Below are 22952 nucleotides of genomic sequence, written 5' to 3'. Positions count from 1 at the left end.
CCTGCGTTCGGGCAATTCTATATTTTTGATATAGCAGACAGGAGGTCACGAAATAACATCATGTTACGGAGTCACACCAACGGGCCCTGCAGTTTCCATAACACCTCATTCAGCTTTACCGGTGAATCTGATTACGTGAGCAGAGAGGACAAAAAATTGATAGCAATATATATGCAATTCCCGATCTTATTGAACGATTTTTATCATGAATGATCGAAAATTTTCGCGCTTCGCACTGGCCAACCTAACAGTACGACTATAATTACGTGGCAAAAACGAACGCCGTGATTGGGGGTAGGTTTATCACAGTATGGGAGCCCAAGACCCAAGTTTTTTGGGGGGACCGGACGAAGTGCTGTTTTGTTCCTGCCTACGGGCATACGCCCGAAGATGTGTAATTATTATTGAGGGGCCTACCTTTTCAAACACACCTCACTCAGCTCTACCTGCAAATCTGATTACGTGATCAGAGAGAGGATAAAAATAGATAGCAATATGTATGCAATTCCCGATCATATTGACCGATTCAATCGTGAATTATAAAAATTTTTCGCGCTTGGCGCGTGTAGGCAAGGAATGAGATAAACTGATTCTGCTATCGGCCCCAAATGTAGATAATAACTAGCGATAAACAGTATGTAACCAGAGGGGGGCTGGGAGGCGAAGCCCCCCATAAGTTTGGTTTATCATATGGGGGGCAAGACCAACGTTTTGGGGGGGGGCTGACGAAGTGCTGTTACGGCCCTGCTCACAGTTTTCCAAGGGGCTGCCCAGGTATAGTTGGCGTGTAGGCGCAGACTCTTGGCAGATTAGAGGAAAATTGCCCTTGGGGCGCTGAGAATAAAAGTGCGCGTGATGCGCTATAGAATCTGTTGGAATAGTCCGTTAATTAATAACTCTATTCGTGCACAGCAACTATAGGGATATCTAGATATCCCTGACAGCAACATATTATATAGAAATATGTGGCCACTTCGCATGACATAAGGTGCATTCAATCGGAAACGTCAACAGCACTATTCGTATAGAATAGATCATCATTGATATGTAACAATGGGCTTTTCAAATTACCCACCAATCATCCAAGACAGGGAGAGAGAGAGAGAGAGTCTTTATTTTCATCGAACCAAAATACATAACAAACGGCAGTGATGGTGGTACAGAAAATATGCGCGCACAGTAATCGGTATTAGATAGGAATGATCGATAAGACCGTGAATATCATCTAGTCTGATCACACCAGCATCAAACAGGTACACTTGCTCTGAACAGTCTGGCTGTAAAAAAATGTTTAGTTAAGAAAGGAAAATAGAAAAAAAAAATCAAACAATGGTAGTAAATGATCAATGAAGCAATGTCTGGGCGAGGTAGGGCAACAGTGTTAGTTTAACGACAAGAGGTGATCAAGTAGGGCTTTTTTGAATCTATTACGAGGCAATACTCGGATATGTGGTGGTAATGCATTCCAGATGATAGGTCCCGAGTAGTCGGGGCGGCGGGGGCGGGCAACATACGGCCCGCGACGGGATTTTGTCAGGCCGGCGGACAGTTTCCCGTCTTACAGGATAATGCGGCCCGCGGCCCCAGTCTGCCGCGATTCCCCACTACTTGCTTGCTTGCTACGTCAAATTTTAGTGACTGTATATTATTATATACGTGTGTGCGCGCAGTGTGCGTGGAGAGTGAAGCTTACGCGAAAGTTCGTCGGAGCTTACATTATCTTACATTATTACATTACTTACATTATCTGCATTTACGATTTACTCAATCCTAATGCCGTTGGTCGTAATCATGGTGTATGTTGACTACAGAGGTCATTTACACCAGGCCGATATTTCTTACTTTAGATTCCGTAAGCGCGGCACACTTCTAGGCCTTTGTAAGACACCACTTATGCGCATGAGATGGCGAGGAAGAGCCTCGATAAACCTCTAACACTTAGGTAGGAATGCTGGAGTCGACCTCTGCCGGACTCGAACTCACAACCCATTAGTGTTGTAGCTGTGGATTATACCACAACGCTATCTCGCCACCTACTCAGCCCTTTTTGATTGATTGATTGATTGATATCTTGGTAAATTTGGGGTACCGGGCTTATCGAACGCCTTGAAATCTTAATTAACGATTGCACCGTATGTTGATTGATCAGAGATAAGCAGACATGGCGGGCAGCAGCGTCTGTACGACAATGCTGTTCTCAAATCCACATTGTCTTTATCGGCGAGAAATGGCTTTGAAGTGACATTGCTGTCGACAAAATACATTCATTAAATACGATTTATTCCTTGTCTATGTGGATAAATGGGCGAATAATGTATCGATTTAGCAATCCGGCCCGCCAAGTACTCTATTTTCCTATGTCCGGCCCGCCGACTGGAGAAGTTTCCCGCCCCCTGATCTAACAGATGCCTGTTGAGCGCCGGGTTGCATCTTACATTTAAAACAAACATATTGAAAACATGTTTTTTATTGTGTTTTTTGTTTGTTTTTAGCCGTGATGTCACGGATCTTCAATTGTGACGCAACAATGGAAGCTGGACATTGAAAATTGAAAATATAGGGTAAATATGGCTCCTTTGCCGAAAAAGGCTTCCGACCCCAGTGTTAAACCATAGTGTTCTATATGGTGTGGACACAAGCAAATCTCACGGCTCAGTGAAATTGGTCTACGTCACATTTTCCATCTGGCTAAAGGCAATTTGACGGTAAGACTATAAAAAACACAATTTCAGAGGCCTTTTTTAAAAAAATCACTTACACACCGTTTGTTTTAAATACAACCTTCATTGAACGTCTGTTGCTTTAAATATTCATGTATTTTTTCGACCATTTCTCATTTTACACCAAGCGTATATTCTTTACCTTGACTTATATGAGATGCCAACCGCGCACACCGCTCGCGCGGGTCGGATTGAGACGCGAGGCCGAGATATAAACCCCCAACACTTATACGATGGAATTGTTGAGTCAACCGCAATCGGACTCGAACTCGCAACGCACTGTCCTGACTGTCGTTTCTGCTGAGGAACGTGTCGCCGTCTCTTACCTACACTCGTAGCGAAAAGGGTGCGTGTTTCCCTTGATATCCCATGTGAAGCCATTGCACACAAAACCTGAACCTACCTTATCCCGCGGTATAAATCAAGTACGGGTATACTACATATTAATCCAAATTGTGTATGCACGTATGCACGTAGGATTTATCGCCGCGATACATTTCTGATTTGGGTTTGAAGTGCTTGCTTTTTTATTTTTGTTTTTTGAGGTATTCATGTTGTTTATCGACTACCATGGTCATTTACAACATGTCGATATTCTTGATTTTTATTCCGTAGCTGCCGACGGCACACTTCTAGGCTTTTTGCAAGGCACCGGTTACGCGGATTAGGTGGCGAGGAGGAGCCTAGGTAAACCTCCAACACTTCGGTATAGGAATTCCTCGGTTGGACTCGAACCAGCAACCCATTGCATGGTGTTGCAGCCGCGGATTATACCACTGTTACGCTATCTTGCCACACAAGTACACGCTTGTTGCCAGACGTAGGGACACCAATCAAGGATAATCCGATAATTATCAACGAAAAACTCAAATAACTCCACTTCTACTAGTTGGAATTGAGTCAAATTTACTTTGCATCGTTTTTGAAGACAGCTCAACAATTTCATGGGGTTGACAGAAAACTTTGAATTTTTTTTAAATTTTCTCTGATAAATTAAAAAATTTAATTGGATCTGCGGAGTCTTATACTGGCTAGAGTTGAACCAAATTTGGTGTGCAGCGTTTTTGGGTAACCTGACAATTTAATCAGTGAATGGCTGGAATCCAGAAAAAAAATATTTTTGAACAGCCTTACTGACAGTAGTCCTGCGTCAATCAGATCGGTTATAATTACTTCCGAAAAGCACGAATACGACCACGAGTATAGAGCAAAATATCGCATTAATCAATTACACTGGTCAAGAAAATGAAAGAAAATTTGGCATAACATCTAGGAACCGTTTCCGAGGTTTTCAAGGTTGCTGATTCCGAATATCACATTAGTTTTGCCAGATTGGCTCTAGAAAAGAAGTTATTTATACCCCCAAAAAGCTTAAAATCACTGTATTACCCTTGAAAATTTCAGTTGGTAGGAAGTGAATCTTAGATTTTTTAACTTTTATACTGCGCATAAATAGATGATTGACTATTATGAACACACATGCCGTTCTCAGTTATTCCATAAATATTAACATGACCTGATGCGAGAACTTTGTTTGTTAAAAAAGCAATTTGTCAAGCCTAAAAATTGTACTTTTGCACAATGGAAATATATTTTCTCCTATACCAATTAATCATTCTACTAACATGAAAGAGGAGCATAAAGCTCAAGTTTGTCCCTGGAAAGTTTAACTAAAATGCTCATCTGCGTCTCATCTCTTTTCGCTTGTAAATGGATAATTTCCCGTTAAGCCAACAAAGTGGGTGTACCTAGTATCCATATCAAACGAGAAGCTTAAATCTGAAATCTTTGATGGATCTCAGATAAGAATACGGACTAAGGATTACAATTTCCTATTAAGAAAGGTGCTCACTGCATGGAATATCTTCTAGGATGTGGTAAATAAAACTTTTTGGAAGATCACAAAGCACCCAACTACAAAGTCCGAGAATTGGTATCTGCATATGGAAACCTTGGAGCAAACATGAGCATTAAATCTCACTTCCTGCCAGTATTGGGATTACCTTCGAGTCACGAGTCATATCGAGTCATTGCATATTTTGACTCTCGAGTCAAGTCAAGTCAATCGATTTTCGAAGGTGACTCGAGTCAAGTCAAATCAGCCGATTTTTTTAGGTTACTCGACTCAAGTCGAGTCAAGTCAAGTCAAGTCACGAGTCAAGTCATAAGTTAAGTCAAATTGAATTTTCGAAGTATAAGTGATGATTCAAAGTCATAAAATTTTGCCAGCTGTGTGAAACACAGGTTAATGGGTCATCTACTAACTACTACGGCAACGTGAGCTGTGATCATATCGTTTGCGGCCAATTTATTTGTGATGTAACAATCGAGGACGTTTGAAACGTACAATAAGTGAATGAGTGGCTGCTCTCACAAGCGACACCGGCGTATCGCGAACAACCCGAACAGTGATTTAACCGACACCGTTTACTTAATCACTTGAAATTGACTCGTAAATTTTGCTCTGAGTCACGAGTCAATCCACATTTCTGAAGCGCGGAGTCAAGTCAAGTCAAGTCATTTTTGCAAAGTGACTCGGGTCAAGTCAAGTCATACAAAAAGGTGACTCGAGTCATCCCAACGCTGCTTCCTGTTCTGTCATCTTAATTTATTTTCTGATAATATTGTTGATTAGAGGGAATAGAAAGTGAAAAGGTTCTTCCAAGACATCAAAACAACAAAAGAAACATATCATAGCAGATGCGACGAACATATTATGGCAGCATATTGCTGGAGCCTTTCGAAAAACTGCACTAAATTGCTTACAACCGAAAATAGTACAAGAACCAATTTTACTTTAAGATGAGTTATTAATATGATATTCCAACTGATTATTTCGAATTTAAAATAGGTGGTTGACAAAAAATTGATTCGATTAATGCAACGTAATTTGAGTATTTAGGTAAACACTCATATACATGATTGCGGTTTATTTATGTACATGATATCCGTGAAAGTCTCCAATTATGTTAAATCTAATAGCCCGACATATAATTCTGTTGATGTATTTTGGTTTTAAACAGTCTCCGGCGTGTCAAAATAACAAGTAGATTGAATTTCTTAACTTTATAGCGAGACTGAGCCGATTTTTTTATCCAGCCCATACCGCAAAAATAGGAGATTTTAGTCAAAATAACCCGATGGATTATATCCAAAAATAGAGCCAATTTGAAAAACTAAGGTCTTATTCGGAATCAATGCCATTCAGAACCCCCTAAACCACTCTTAGTTTGTGTGCCTAAAAATGTGTGTTGACCAGTGTTATAATTACATGTAAAAGTAATCAGGATTATTCACGATTACAATCATTCTGTTTCCATGTACTCGAAAATGCTGTAATCGTCGTAATCAATTATGCGAATATATCACACGATTACCCTGCAAACAACGTTACGGTGGATATGGAAGGGACAATGCCAGGATATGTTATTTTGGCATTTCGGGAGCCAAATGCCAAAACTGCCAAAAATAAAAACTTTAAAATGCCAAAAATATAAGGTTTTTTTTAAAAATATAGATTTTTAGTAAAGTTTTAGATAGAAATGTCAACACGTATGGAAATGAGTCTGCATGAAGCGACAGAACAAGTGTATGACGTTAAATTCCTAAATTGAGGTCCGTGAAGCCTTCGGAAGGCCGCGGTCTACTGTCCAAGGGATCTATGTAATGTGAATGAAAATCTTAGGGTCGAGGCCAAAAAGTTGAGTACTGAAATCTGGATTCACGATAAACTGTGGATTGATCAACCCGTGTAGTAAATGATATCCAGCAATTAGGGATGTAGCTCAATGACTACCTGTTGCCACCGCCCGTGCATTTTGTTACCTCATGTATAGCCGACACGCGCGACCCATGCTGCATTTAGGCCAATGCATAAATTTAATTCCATTTACTTTCAACATGTTGTACAATAGGGATATAGTTTCGTCAATGAACAATTTGACAATGGACATGGACAATGGACAACATACACACTTACACAGTGGAAAATGCCTCAGTCGCCAAGAAGTAACCCGCTTCAATGCTTACCATGCAATGCATATGAACTGGGTGTGTGTGTGCATTACGGCGTTGCCACATTCGGTATCGATTCTCAGGCATAAATTTCTCGACAACGTCCGTTACATTAAGCTAGATTCTTGGCATTGGCCATTCTTGGTAATGTCCATTCTCGGTAATAGCATTTTCGGTGATGTCCATCTCGGTTATAGCATTCTCGGTAGTAGTATGGAACCAGGCGCAGACTGGTCTTCGCGTTAGAGTGGGCCCGAATAGTTCATGGACTGTATAGTGTATGCTGTAGTGTATATCCACCGCATTTTTTTGGCCGAAGCCAGGTCAGAGCCGGGTTCATACTTTCTCTGATACGTACCGGAGCCGGATTCCATTTTCACAAAACAGGATGGGAGTCAGACTATTGGTCAATTTTCCCCGCACTATTAACCTGGTCAATATTATACCAGCTGCTGTGACTGTTGCTCTACATTCCCTGTGGGTCCCCAACAGTTGTACAGTTGTACACCGATAAGCAATAGCTTATTACTACGAGGCGTATCACGGGAGCAGTTATTGTTCTAGCTGTAGATCTGGTCAACATTATATATGAAGCAGGCCTAGCAGATAAATAAAATCTGTATACGTTTTCAAGCAGCCTGCGTCGCATATGTGTTGAATGCTACATATGACTGTGCTCACTGCTCTGCTCATTCAAGCACATATTGATACCACACAGTGACACAGTCCTGTCCAATCAGTTGATCTTTGGGTCGTTCTCTAGACTTGCTTTGTAAAGGATATAGTGTCCTACAATGTCATCCCACAGTGTCCTCCTTTTAGCTGTAGGACACTATGGTAAAGATATATTGTATTACAATTGGGACGGCGGCGAGAAAAGTCCAGATAAGTCCAGACTCGAACTCGCACCCGATGCGACTACAGTGCGGTAAACCGACTGCGTCGCTATATTCATTATTTGCGAAATATATTACTAATAAGTAGTGCGATTTTCTAACCTAAAAACGGAATATTTTGACCTAAAAAATCAAAATTTTGCCATTTTTACCTTAAAAATCTAAATTTTGACCAAAATTTGACCTGACGTATGCAAATTAGATGTTTTCCCACATAATGTTAGAATTGTACTACTTATATTCATTTCTGGTTGGAACTGTCTGTCCTTCTGAAGTAGTTTGGCCTGTAAAAAACTTTTTTGCCTCAAAAACTGTCAAATTTTTACATGAAAAATCTTTGTAAAAAATTTGACATTTTTGGGCTTATCGCTACAATTTTGACCTGATTTTGACTTTTTTTGACGTGTCATCGCCTCGTACCGTCTGTCCACCGCCAGGCCACCACCAAACCCTGGTCTTGGGACACATACGCGTTTCAGCACAACTTTTTCATCACTACCCTTTAGGACATTTTACGGCCCGTGGGCCAAATTGATCCGGCGACATGATTCTGCCCGGCCCGCGAAAAATTGTTTGGAATTTGGAATATAAAGCTTATTTTTAAACTTAATGCGTGGACTAATGCCATAGTCTGTATCAACTTAACTTTTTAGCCTGTTTATTTATGTACCGTGATTACGCAGCATGCTTACGTCGTGCGCGAAATAGATGTTTTCACGAAAGTATCGGTCACAATAATTTATGTAACGGGTCGTGTGGTTACTTTCACACCGCATATATTTAATTAAAGAGTATTGTCAAGCCATAAATTGATTGCGTCATACGTGATGTGTGATGGCCGTTACTGCTTTATTTTACCACCGCTCCGAAATTTCCTTTTTTGGCCTTGATAATTTTTTGCTGAAATGCTATTTTTCAATATTATGTCTTCTATCCATTACGTATGCCATCATTGACTGCTTTTGATCTCTACTTGCGCCATTACTGACCGTGGTGCAAAAGACCAACAGGTGATAAGCGCCACAGATTTATTTCAATTAACAAAGACAACAACAACACCGTGATGTGTTTGACGGATGATCGATGTCATCAGCGTCTATAACAGAATACAAAGACATATATGATTACGCAACAATGTAAACATCGTACAACACCGCAATTATAGTTTTAATTGAAATAATTTACCTAAAAATGTGAACGGACGCATTTTCCACTGATTAGTGGGCCCCATGGAAAAATTCCTTGAAGTAGAATTGGAAAACTAAAGACTGGTACAGTACTCATGGAAGTTGTGGGAAAAATGGACTGGGAGAGACGCCGCCATATATAATAATGGTGTCACGAATGAATGTAACGCCGAAATGATTTTCGTTTCCTTATATTTGACAAAATTCCGGTCCTAAAACCTAGGTTATTAGACTTCAAAAATTGATGAAGTATAACTGCAAACAGTCAAAACACAAAACTATATGAGTAAGCAGTAGTAGAAAAAACACTTGAATACAATTATATATAATTATCTAGCAACTCCTACCTTAATACAGGTGAAGGACTGAAGGTCAATTATTAGAAGGGTGTTTGATTAGAATGAAAATATTGAGGCGAGATTTTCAACGATTCGATTTACTCTCATTTCAAGGTTATTGCTTTGTATATATTCCGAATTTGCTATTTCCGAATTCTCTCATCAACAGCCATAACCTCCAATACCATCACACTATCCGTTAGGACTGCTAACATTCTGATTGCTCACTTTAATATTTTTTGATATCACGATAGGGGGGGGGCGAAATTGCTCACTCTCAAGAAGGGGGGCTTGTCGAACAAGTTTGAGAGCCACTGGCTTACAGAATTCATTGCTAAATATAGGCTACGCGTCGCGCTAGATGTAGCTTTAGGTATTGAACAATGAACATTAGCGACTCTGTCAGTCGCGAAACACACTCTATAGCAGGGGTCACCAACACGCGGCCCGCAAGGTCGTATTTTGCGGCCCGCGGCCTGATTTGAGATTTTGGACGAACGATCTGTAAAGCATTTTGAAATTATTAAATTGATTTTGATATCGTTGTTGTGGTTGTTCAAAGTAAGCTATTCTCCTATGCCCAATATCACTATTTCTCACTAGCTGATACGGTTGCGGCGATGCTGATATCATTCCATGGAGGAAGAACTCACTGATATGAACTGGCATTTGGGCATATTGCCTTGAAGTGCAATGGTCCACCATTGCCAAGACAGAGACGCATAGAAAACGATTTCGGGTTCCCCAAAAGACCCAGCTTGGCGGGGAGATAGTTTCTCAGCAAATACCGTGTCTAGCTAACCCCAAGGTCGATTCTTTTGTCCAGGGGTGGCCAATCTGTGGCAGTAGAAGGAAAATTATGCGGCCGTCGACACTTATTTCGATTAGGATGTGTTGGCGGTCGTCAATATGCAAATTGAATTTATGAATTGACTCTCTAATTAATGAGAGGTTTTAATTATTCTTGAAATTTTCTTCGCGCTGCGCGCGGCTCAACGCGTGTTCATTTTATATATTAATAGTGTCCTTTGTAATCAGAGCTCCACAGTAGAGATGCGATCAGCAGAGGAAAATGATGCGCCCCATGAATAAATACCAATTTGTAATCGTGTTCTGCTCATCACGAAGGAAATTTGGTTCTGGTAGGCCTATACGTTTGAGCGAATCCAATATCCTTTCGCTATACCGAAAATCCTGATGGGATGTCAAGAAATAATACCATGCAACAAATGGGAATTAATAAAAATTGGCCCACCCCAAGATGCAACACAGCATTAATAACTTTCCTAAATTTTCTAAGACATCATCTGCATCAACTCTACCGGTGAATTCGATCACATGGGCTGAGAAAGGATAAATATTTGATAGTAATATGTGAAACTATAATAATATTATTGGCGAAATTCACTCAAGAATATAAAAATATTTTTCGCGCTCCGCGCGACTAGACAACGAATCCTGGTGGTTATTCATAACATGACTACTCACGATTTCGTTGCGCAGAGTAAGCCGATATGAGTATATAGATTAGTCCGGAGTTTACCGGCAATGGACAATGGACATGGACATTTTAACGTGGGCTTTTGATCTCCAGTTAGTGCATTACGACCATGCACTGGAATGCGGTCGTAGCCAACATAAGTAATCGAAATGCAGCCGTGAATAGCAAAAGGTTGGTCACATCTGCTTTAGTTGATGAAGAGTGTTGTCAGGTATGGTGCGCAGCTCATAGTTCAAAATAGAATAAAATTGATTATCTTCATTTCTTTTGTTGCATTTGCACTTCTTCAATAAAATATTATTTATTCTGTGGTAACTATACCCGTCGCACATGTTTGAGAAAACAGCGTTGTACTGACGTAGAGTTATCAAAACGTGGCTGCTAAATTGCGTTGCCTATTTTTATCTCGATATTGAAGTCATGCGGCCCTCGGCCTCGACGAATTTTGAAAAGTGGCCCGCGACCCGTTTTGAGTTGGCGACCCCTGCTCTATAGGCTCCTCGCAATCTGATCCGCGTAGTAAGCGGCGCCTTCAAAAGCCTAGAAGTGGTACGTGCTACAAGTCGGCAGAATATACATCGACCTGGTGTAAATGACCATTGCAGTCGAAAAATCACCATGAATACCACAAACAACAACCACAGATGTGTGTTGGAGGCTGTTGCTGTTGCATAGTTTATGATGAATAGTGTTTGATCATGTACATAATCCCAATTGACTGTAGTGCATCACGTCACGAATAAGGCATATTCATGTGGCAATCTTGTGGAAGCTTTGGGAAATGTTGTGGACCTAGTCATTAGACAGGTCGGTCGATCCGCTGGCCAATGGTCACGGTACAGTTGCTGTTGTTTTTAGTGTTCATGCGTTTTTATTTATTGCATTCGTCCCTCTAGATCAGGCCGATCATCTTATTAATTATGATTATGTCCAAGTTCGTTAACACTGTTGCCCTCCCTCGTCCAGACATTGCTTCATTGATGATTTGCTACCATCGTTTAATTTATCTTTTTATTTTCCTTTTTTAACTAACGTTATCTACAGCCAGACTGTATAGAGCAGGGTTGCCGGGAATTTCCCGGACATGCCCTGAATTTCACTGTTCAAACTAGCGTCTGGGAGGAATTTCTAAAATATGCCAAATGTCCGGAATTTTGAAGACTTAACGTAGGCTCATAATTTTTTCGTAAATCAGCATAAAAACAATATTTTTGGGAATATTTATGCTGAAGCGATTTACTATCAAATTTATTGATTTTAATACGAGACTGCCACCCTCGCAAAAACTGCAATAATATATATATATAAAAACAACCTTCATTTACTGGAATAAGCCTAATTCTAATCGTAATTATAGGAGAACGGTATATTCCTAGAGATCGTTAAAGCCGTTTAAATGCTTTATTCAAATATAATGGTTTCAAACGGGGGTCGTTTGCCTTTATTCTGGGGTTTGCGAGTATGTTGAACGTAATCAGCTTCCAAAATAGCCCGTGAGTAAGTCTTGGAAAAGGTGCTGACTTCTTTTAGTAATCAGCTCGTCAAATTTTGATCTGGGCCACGGAACACCGGCATAAGGCTGAGAAGCAATCTTATCGGTAGGACATGAACATGACTTAACGATGTGCAAATACGCTCTCTGTATTTTCGAACTCATCATCCTCCACCAGCTCTACCGCTAACTCTGATCATGTGAGCGGAGAGTAGTATCTTTATAGTAATATATGGAACGACCAATATTATTGACAGAATTCATTCAAATAATTTAACGACCAGGTGCATATAGAAACCAGATTCATATTGCAAGCACCCCCCCCCCCCCATTCCCAGAAGATGCATCGATTACCCTAGTGTGGGCTCAAGACCATTGTTTATTTAGGCGGAAGGGGGCTGAAAACATGCGCTTTCGGTCCCGGTTACACAACACACAACCACATACTCCTGAACCGGATCGTGACCCCCTCTGGTCTATGAGCAAAACTTTGCTAGTGTGACGTCATAACTCATTTTGAAATCCACTAGTGGACGCTAAAGAGTGTCCAGAATTTGGGTTGCTGAAATATGGTAACCCTAGTATAGAGTCAAGTGTACCTGTTCGACGCGGGTGTGATCAGACTGTAGTTGATCCTCAAGGCCAGGGGTGTCAAACATACGGCCCGCTGGCCGCATCCGGCCCGCCACAACACTTCATCCGGCCCGCGAAGCTATTTTGAAAAATGGCGGTATTATCCGGCACATTTCTTACAAATGTTGAGATTCTTTGTACGAAATATCATCATTACATTATCCCTCAAGATAGCAAATGTCTAGTATATGTTCAATTGTTCATAGGTCACATTATGAGCATCCGACAGAGGTGTTGTGGTTTCACTCTAGTCACCATCAGCAAGGAAAAGCCGTCATTCGCGTCCAGTTCCGAGAAGGCAAAAAATGCACACTCAATTCCGAGTTTTACGGAAAATGGACCAAAGTAAAGTCATTCACAGCAGTGAAACCGCCATAGTGAGAAACCGGTATTTGCAGGTTACATGGAGAATATATTTGGTAAACAAAAATAGAATTCAAATATCTGTGGACGCACTCCCAATTTCGCTTCTGACTTAACAGAGCCTCTGCACACGGAGAAACCCGAATCGCGATATAATAGTAAAGAACCAGCTTCAATATATCTCTCGTATTCCTCGTAGCGCATACAGATGAGGTATATCGTCCTTAAAACTACTCTTTTCGCAGTTAATATTACCATATGTAACCAGCCATATACTTAATTTTGGTGATTCCATTGTTCGCTAATAAAGGTGCTGCTAGAGTAGAACCCTGTGATCCGTTATAATGTAATATATTATTGTGAGGCCTAAAAATTGAGTATTGAAGCAAAAAACAAGGGTATGGAATTTCAATCATTTGAATGGTCCGGCCCGCGAGCCATCAGATGGTTTGAATCCGGCCCGCGACGCAATTTGAGTTTGACACCCCTGCTCAAGGCCGTTTCGATCTTTGCTATCTAATACCGAATAAGGTGCATGCTTATTTTCTGTACCACCATCATTGCCGTCTGTTGTTATGTATTTTGGTTGGATGAAAATAAAGACTCTCTCTCTCTCTCTTTCGTTAGTCTTTTGCAAGACGCCGATTCCAGCGATCGGATGGCGGGGAGGAGCCTAGATAGGCTATACTTCCAGCACTTAGGTAGGAATTCTGAAGTCGACCTCGGTCGGAGTCGAACGTGAAAGGAATTGGTGTTGCAGCTGCGGAGCGTACCACTGCGCTATCTCGTAGGGATTATCTCAAGGCAGTAACTGCCGAACTGATCAGAGCTCCCAGTTTCCTTCATATCAGCTGAACAAAGGACACATAGTACTCAATGAAGCACAATACATTTCGACAGCACCAAAGGGATATATCGCTGCAACTAGTGCTCTCGGAACAAAAAATATTTGTCATTGTCACAAGGTCGAGTGCATAAGAGCGGCACATCGCTGTGATTAGTCTTTTACGTAGACAGCCGTGTCAGGTGTCATCAAGTAATGATCGGTTGCGAGGGGGAGGATAGACAGCACTGCAGACCCCTTGATCATCGAATGCGTCGTTGATCTAGTCACGTTACGACGTTTGCAAAGTTCCTTGCGTTATTCATTACTGCATTTCCGTGTCTTGTCTTGCATCTACCGGTAGTCCTCGACGTTGGACTGTTGACAACAAGCTCGGCAGTCGAGACACGTTGGTAACGAACGAATCAATCAATCAAATGGACGAAATTATATTAAAATTTGTCATCTATGATTCGTCAAGTCACGCGACCTGACACGGAAGCGCAGTTAACGCATGTGTCAAGAATATGTGTGTATCGGAAAAGCAGACTTTATGATTGTAATGGACTGTGATCAATCAAGAGCCGCAAAAAAACATAGTCTTGGTTGAGGCATTTTAATATTTGGGTAACGACTTTCAGTCAGGATATAGCAATATAGAGATATCCATTGGTAGGTGTATATGAGTTGCCTTTACTGAGATTCGTACGCTTCAGCGGTTTATAGGCTGCGTCGAGTAAGTGGCGTACTTGGAATAACTTGAATGACCGTTCAGTCGGTCCCGAATAGGGCTTTGAACATTTTCTGTCGATTTACTGGCACTTCATGTGACTTTGCGTGTGGATGGTGAGCATGGCATATTTATATGAATACTATAGTCAGTATAGTGCATATATGCATTTTCTTACATCAATAAATCAATCTGACTTGGCCTCAAAACAGATGATAACATCTTCGGCGAGTTGTGTTGGTGTCAAGAAGTGTTTGTTTCGGTAATGTTTTCTGGTCTAAAGTTGAATACAAATATATTGGCTACTCTCCTCTCTCTGTCAAAACACACGCATATTTTGATGGTACAATTGTATATAAAATATAAGTGTATAATGTATCTTGCTCCCGGTTTGCCGATTTGGCAGAAAGTTAATAAGCCCACTTCTGCATATTCATTCAACACGACGAATTGCAAATCTGTTGTGTATTTGAATAAAAGATTGCCCAATGCCCATGATATACTATCCCTCCCTACGCACTGTATTTTTACGCGCGGTGCAAATCGTCACATTATGCCATGCCTTGCCTACTCAGTATTGCAATTATCAGGGTTTGAAGCTTAACCTACTACCCAATGATCAGACATAGTTCAACTTACGCCTATGATGACATGTTGCAAAAGCAGAACAAGACAGTCATTATAGTTGGGCTATGCGTTGTCAAGATTTTCTACCTGCGCGCGTCTTAGTCAGATCTTACTTCGATATACCATGCAGCTTACTGAGCTTAGGTTTATGCTCCTTTAGTGCTTACTGAGGCTTGGGGATCTTTTAGAAAGCGTGATTACTGCAAATTATGGTTTTTGTCGACCTATTCTTAAATAATATTGCACAAATCTCTCAGTAACATGTTATATAATGATAGATATAGCGTTGCTATAAATGATGATGTATATTCAAAAATCCGTATTCCTTTTTAACACTTAATGAATCGTAAATACTTTCATTTATACCAATTGTATATATGTTACTGATAACATAATATAAATCGTCTAACATGACGTTGTGGAAAGCCCCACAACAATGAGGGTGTAAACTTAGATCCCTTCGTGAATGGCATCGTAATTGTTTTTCTCACGCGCTATCGCATCTCGTAACTGCTGAAAACATTATTCGGGAACTTGATAGTACTGTTATAAGTAAGACTGTAACTTTTCAAAATTGCGGAAAATTGCGCGTAGTCTGTTATTTAACGGAAAATTAGGGCATCCACCACGTACGAGATCAGATCTGTATATTAATAATACATAAATGAAGAGGCAGATATCGGCAGTTTAGCTGTAATTCAAAAATTATAGTTACGTGTCACTGAAGTGCTGTATAGCTGAGAGGTATAGGCGGTGTCTATATCTATTGAGGTTTTCCGCATAGTTATATACATAATGTGCCAAAAGGAACATTCATGAAAGTGGCCAGAGAATTAAAACGGATATTATTGCATATTTATTTAGATATAAATGCATAAAAAATGCACGAGAATAATGTCTCTGTAATAAGGTAGGAGGCATGTCTGCTACCATGTCGTATAACCACAGCATGAATCAGGAATTGAACGAAGATTTGGACGCAATATACATCGCCTGCGAAATTATTGGGTGTATAATACTGATATTCACCATTTACATTTTGGTATGCTTGATGATCTACGGGAGTAAATCCGGCAAATGGAAATCATCGGAAAGAAGATCGGGTGTCAGCCGAGGAACAGTGTACACCGCAGCAGTCGTCACCATATCATCAACAATTCCGCGTTATATCGTTAATCAGTTTGTATTCAACGTTTCAAGTATACCAAATGGAAGTGAGAACTGTGAACTCCTGTTGGATATAGGAAACTTCTTTTACTTTACTTCCATGACAGCGGTGTATGTCTTTTTATGGATGCGCCAGAGAAAGCTTTACGGCCACCCGGCGATGAAGACATTAGCCGGGGGATATGTAAATTACATCAGCTGGGCTACACTGATTGTACTACTCGCAGGAGGTATTGCGATACTGTTGTGGTTCGTAATTCCAGTTGATTACGACTCGAACGAGATGGGATGTATAGTAAGAAATTCTTCGGCGCCAGATGATTTATCGTACAGCATCGACTATATCGTATTACTCAGCTTATTGATCATCACCCAGGTAGCACTTCTGAGTCTCTTTGTTTATCCCATAATTCGCAACAGTTCCGTACAAAGTCATAGTTTACGGCGATCATCACGACATAAAAACGTGATGATGTTCACTTCGGACAACAGCGAAACGGTGACTACCAAAAGATCCAATCACGTACTTACCTATATTAGGCAAGCGAGTAAAATAAAATCTCGCGGGAAGCGAAGGACCACTATTCAAAAGACTATCAGGCGAACTGTGATCTGCGCATCGATATCAATGCTGTCTGACCTTGTGACAATGGTGGTGGCTGCGGTTGCTATACCCAAATACCTACCCAGGTCACTTCATAATATAATATATGACCTGGGTATACTGGTAAGCGTTCTCTGTATCCTGGCCACCTTCAGAGGTTGCTCGAAAGTATTTATTGCACCTTGTCGACGTGACTGGGCCGTGAGCTCTGAAAGCAGTGTGAGCACAGACAGCGGGGCAGATAATGCGACAACGGAGCCAGTATCGGTTGCTGAGCATAAGACAGTGAAGAGCACGTAACTTGTCGAGTTTGGTGACGCAAAAAGCCATGTTGACGTTGAAACAGCGCGCCATTGTTAGCATATCATGCAGCCGTGTCCGTAAAGACACGCAGTAAGTAGTTATCGGCCCGTGACGAATTGTTCGGCTGATCGTGCAAATACGGAAAGCCATGTTCGTCGAATGCTGTTTGCAAACATTTGAATGCGAGCAAGAGTGTCAGGTGAAATTGTTACAGCAAATCCTTCGAGATCGCAGCTGATACGACCTTGCAGAGAAAATACAAAGTGGAATGGCCCGATTATTTGAAGGAAGACATCACGCAGAGATTTATGCCAAATATCGACCTACGTATCCGATCGACGTAGCAGCCAAAGTGATTGATTATGCTGGTAAGCCCAGTTCAACTGGTCTTATGGTCGATATCGGTTGCGGCAACGGTCAATCAACGGAAATATTTGCGCCTTATTTCGATAAAATTGTGGCAATCGACGCGAGCGCAAGTCAGATTGAAGAGGCGAAGTCATCATCTTCCGAAGGATGTGCAAATATCGAGTATCTAGTCGCCTCTGCAGAAGCGATTCCGGTCAGCGACAAATCAGTGGATGTGATTTGTTCCGGACAAGCAATCCACTGGGTAGATTGGGATAATTTCTGGACTGAATGCCGTCGCATTTTGAAACCGAACGGCTCGGTAGTTCTGTTCGGATATCACATGCCGCATGTGGTTCCCGAAGGCATAACTTCCACGCAACAGCTGGAGCATTTGAGATCGGAAGCTAGGAAGTGCACTATTCATTTGCGGAGCATTTGTCAATTGCACGAACGACTCAGGCACCTGGACAATCGTTATATTGACCTATTCGAGCTGATTCCAACCCAACACAAACAGAGGGACGACAGCCTGAAAATAGAAAGGCGCTGGACCATGCAAACATTTCAAAAGTATCTCACTACTTGGTCGGGGTATCAGAGGATCTTGGCAGAGAATAAAGTGCAAGACGGCAAAAAAGATGTGCTTCGCGAATACTTGGATAATCTGAAAACGATATTTCACTGTCAGGATAAATCTGATGACAGCATAAACCTCTTGGTCACATGGGACATATTTATGCTGTTCGCAAAACACCCTCAATCTGTTTCGCCATAAACACAAACCATGATGAAAGATTATATTGTCCGCAATTATTGTGTATCTTGGCATATATTTATATATATAACTAACATACCACATCTCTTCAACGATTATAATAAATTTCTCGAATGATCGTGATGTGTTTTGGTAACGTGTGTACGTACGACTGTACGACGTGTACGTGATACAGAGGTTTGATGAAAGGCCGCGCGTATTTTTTAATTCGCCGGCGACAAAAAGAACCGTAATGGGTTGAGAGTGTGACTGTCAAGTGTCAACACACTGTGCAGCGTGCAATGTGTAATTGTACAATGTGCAATGCAATTGTGCATGCATAGTTTATGGAGATAGGCTACTCAGTACTCACTAGGCCTACTGACCGACACCCACGGTCCATCTGCAATCGGCAGTGTTTTGCAAAAGCCTGCCTAGAGATATACAATGGCCGTAAAATTAAAAAGAGACCCATATGATGAGATGATATTGGTGCATATACATTGAATTTTTAACCAACATTGATTTGTACGGGTTCCGCAGATATATGATCATGAGCATTAGAGCAATGAGCATGCGCCACTAGATAACGTGGATTAAAGTTATAAGGATCAGAGTTCGTGTTACAAAGAATCATTAGAATACCTACCTTTCCCAGTTAGATGTTGTGGTCAAGCTTGGACGATGGACAACAGCCTATGTGAAGAATATATAGGTATATGATATATGCGTTTAAAATACAATAGCTTAATAGAGAGGCTAGAGAAGTTTTTACTGTAATCTGAAAACAAATGGTCATCATAAGCGCATTTTGGGCTCTGCGTTCACTATAGAACACAACCTGAAGTCGAAAAACAGTTGATCAGATGATCACAAGACACTGTCAACAGATGAACATGAAATTGCTTTGCATTAAAATACCTATGTATAGACACTTAGACAGCGGCAAAATGGTATTAGGAACCCCAGTTAAAGTTCAAAGGATGAGAATTAAGAATTGAGGAATCGTTTGTAATTGCGAGATATAGACCAGCATTGTACGAGCGCATTATTTAGCCGCTGGCATTGTGTGCCAGCGTGCGACCTAAAGCAAATATTGCTGCTTAAACTTGCTGTGTCCTGATATAAAATTTGGCAATATATCTTTGGTTTAATATAGCGTCGTTCATCAGTAATAGTATCTAATAAGGTCTGCAATGTTACGGGGATTTGAGAAAGAGGATCACGCTGACCTGTACGCAAAGTATCGACCCCACTATCCAATTGAAGTAGTTAACAAAATCGTCGAGTATGCTCAAGGCAACAAGGCAGATGGAAAATTGGCGCATATGGTTGATGTTGGCTGCGGTAGCGGTCAGTCGACATTACTTTTCGCATCGTATATCAAGAAGATAACCGCCTTAGACATCAGTTCCAGTCAAATAGAGCAAGCCAAGAAAGAGAAGCGTCCTGAAAATATCGACTTCGTCGTAGGGTGCGCCGAGTCCTTGCCCGTTGATGACAACTCCGTGGACTTGTTGTGTTCCGGGCAAGCTATCCATTGGGCTGATTTCCCCCGGTTCTGGGCCGAATGCCGGCGTGTCTTGAAACCGGACGGAAGTATGGCGCTATATGGGTACGACATGCCGCATGTTGTACCGGTAGACTGCGAACAAACCGGTATCGATTTCAAAAATGAGGCTCGGCAACTGACGATGGAGCTCGTTAAAAGCTGCAAGTTCCACGAAAGAATCGACCACGTCAACAACAAATACGTGGATATCTTTGAAATTATACCGTCTCGAGATAAGTCCCGCGACGATTCCATGAAAATAACGCGACACTTGACGTTGTCTGGTGTGGGTAAGTATCTCTCGACTTGGTCCGGCTATCAGACGTACCTGCGCGAGAGAGCGCCGGACGACAAAAGTCCGGATATCGTGAGGAACTATCTGGACAAATTGAAAATTCTTTACGGACGAGAGAACTCCGACGACTCCGACGTAAACGTTGTTGTAACTTACGACGTTTTCATCTTGTTCGCCAAGCGACCAGAATAATTTCGTGTTTCATGATCGGGATCACGGGTACAAAATTGGAGTTTCGGGTTTATTAATAAGGTCTGCGGGTGTAATGATGTGAAAAAGACCTTCCTTCTAATTACCTCAATTCATATCTTGTATTATACGTCGTTACATATAGTTCTCTAATAAATTGCAATGTCCGATGATAGCTGTGAGTCGAACTATATCAGTGGTTTCCGATCCCATCGTGGGAGATATCGCCCCCAGTGGGAGATTTTGAGAAACAAGAGGACGAAAATACCAAAGTGCTGCAAAGTTCAAATTTTTTATCCAGAAGGAAAATCATAATGCCAGTTACACGTATATAAATCCTTATTTATTCGACCATGCCGGCTATTTTATGACGCTTTGTGACGTACCTCGGGTCGATTACTACTTTCATAAATGTAGTTTCCGTGAATATGTCAATACGCTTGTTCAACTTTACGACCAACCCAGGTTTCGAGGCTAACACAGAAAGTATCAAGGTATATTTTTCGTTGATAGTGTGAAGAGCGTATGCTTTCGTGACTCGAAAAAAACGACTCGAATCGAGTGGTCGATGATCGATTAATATACGTGTAACTGTTATTGTGATTTTCCTTTTCGCCGAAAAATTTGAACTTGGCCGTTCGTTATTAGATTACTGTTACGCAGACGTGATCAAAGTAGTCAATAAAGTTACTCAAGTCGAAGTAGAAGTAACGACGCAAAAATCTACTCAAGTACGAGTAGAAGTACTTATTTTAAAAGCAACCTGAAACTACTTGAAGTAGAAGTAGAATTGACTGACTTTAAATCTACTCAAGTAAGTAAGTAGTTGTGAAAACAGTCGTAATTCGTTCGCATGGACTGTCAAAAGCTGCAAATTGAGCTATGCGAAAGGTGCTGAGCTTGATTCATATTGATCATCCCAGGAGGTATCAATTTGTGACAGAATAACTATTCGTTCGCCTCGTGTGATGCAAATGATAGTGTTGCTATGGAAATGCGATACTAAACCTTTGTTTATTCGAACACTCCGTTTTAGAACATATCATGGCATGGCGCCCTCTCCCATATTACAAGGCCCTTAGTTTAGTCCAGAGGTCTCAAACTCAAATGTGCTCACGGGCCAATTTCCAGTTTTTGATGACGCCGCGGGCCGCAGCATCAATAATAGGGATATTCAATGTATAATTTCCAAGTATATAGCCCTTATTTGACCGAAGCTTGCGGACAGGCATTCCACAAATATCGTGAAAACGTAATTTACTAACTATTGTACTATTCACGCTTGACACGGAAAAAATCACATTTTCAAATATTTAAATAAAATTGTTTTGTGCCGGGCATAATTTGTTAAAATAATGAGTTATAGACATAATGCGAGAAGATGCATCATGACATTGTAAAACTGTCGGGTTATAATATTGCAGCTAGTGGACCTTTGACGTGCCACAATTTTATGTAGAATATTTTAAAATCTACTGAAGATTGATCTGATATCAGAGCATTTGAGCGGTGTAGCCCAATCCTGGTTTTGATGTAGTCGTGATAAGTATGATAAGTATGCTATTGTTGCCAAAGTCAAATTAAATCAGCATTCGATTTTGCCTTCGATTATTACTGGAACATGTCAATAACAACTTAAACATAATCATTATTGAGCCATAGTAATAGCATTGTTTCTTAACTTTAGCGATCGTATCCCTCGTGCTTCCATTAAGATTTCTCGTAGCTCCTGTTCATTTTCAACACAATTTCTAATTGTAGGGCCTACATACCTACCTATATTAAAATCAGAATGCACATGCACATAAAATCGCGCGTAGCGCGAAGACCATTTTCCATTTGAATAAATTGGCCAAGAAATATACCACAGCATATGGGCCTAATTCCACAATGCATCTCGTATCACCTGATGTGGGGCTTCGTACCCCGAAGGGGTCTACGGACCCTGGTTAAGAACCCCTGGAATAGAAACGTCCAATCGCCGATGAATTCATTGATGTTACTGCTGTGGAGCGTACTACTAACTTACTCGTCACCAATAATAACATGGATAAAGAGAACAAACAACACCCAGCAGCATGTTACAACTATACGTCACAGGGGTCTCACAATACCGATGGTTGCCATACTGACCTGATAAGATAGCTAGATACCATACGCAACAAAAGCTACTACCTTTTGATATATCACTATTCGAGCGAGATAGTGTAATGGTTATGCGTCCGGCTTCTCGAGCGGTAGTAGGTCGTGGGTTCGATCCCCGGCCGGGTCATACCAAAGCCTCGAAAATTGGTATCCGCAGCTACCCTGCTAGGCGCGCAGCAATCACGGATAGCATAGAGGAGAAAAAAAACGGGGGCGCAGACTGATGACCTCATTGGGCCGTATCGCAACTCAGTCGTCAAAGCATCTC

At 41.1% G+C, this 22952-nt stretch overlaps 3 protein-coding genes across 3 annotated transcripts; all 3 read left to right on the top strand.

The window, feature by feature from the left end:
* Window positions 1-16156: 16156 nt before the first annotated feature.
* Window positions 16157-17590, top strand: LOC145447100 (uncharacterized). The gene has a single exon (XM_080325520.1). It carries the CDS (start codon window positions 16244-16246, stop codon window positions 17393-17395), a length of 1152 nt encoding a protein of 383 aa, XP_080181646.1. The 5' UTR covers window positions 16157-16243; the 3' UTR covers window positions 17396-17590.
* Window positions 17591-17646: 56 nt separating this feature from the next.
* On the top strand, window positions 17647-18642 carry LOC145447101 (putative methyltransferase DDB_G0268948). Its single transcript, XM_080325521.1, has one exon. It carries the CDS (start codon window positions 17667-17669, stop codon window positions 18522-18524), a length of 858 nt encoding a protein of 285 aa, XP_080181647.1. The 5' UTR covers window positions 17647-17666; the 3' UTR covers window positions 18525-18642.
* Window positions 18643-19537: 895 nt separating this feature from the next.
* Window positions 19538-20714, top strand: LOC145447113 (putative methyltransferase DDB_G0268948). Its single transcript, XM_080325532.1, has one exon. The coding sequence runs from the start codon at window positions 19700-19702 to the stop codon at window positions 20540-20542; it is 843 nt and encodes a 280-aa protein (XP_080181658.1). The 5' UTR covers window positions 19538-19699; the 3' UTR covers window positions 20543-20714.
* Window positions 20715-22952: the final 2238 nt, after the last annotated feature.

This window comes from Botryllus schlosseri, chromosome 9 (assembly GCF_051294905.1).
Source record: "Botryllus schlosseri isolate E-star chromosome 9, Bs_hap1, whole genome shotgun sequence".
In the NCBI taxonomy this organism is placed as follows: domain Eukaryota; kingdom Metazoa; phylum Chordata; class Ascidiacea; order Stolidobranchia; family Styelidae; genus Botryllus; species Botryllus schlosseri.
The sequence above is the reverse complement of the archived record's forward strand: the minus strand, read 5'-3'. Positions and strand labels throughout refer to the sequence as shown.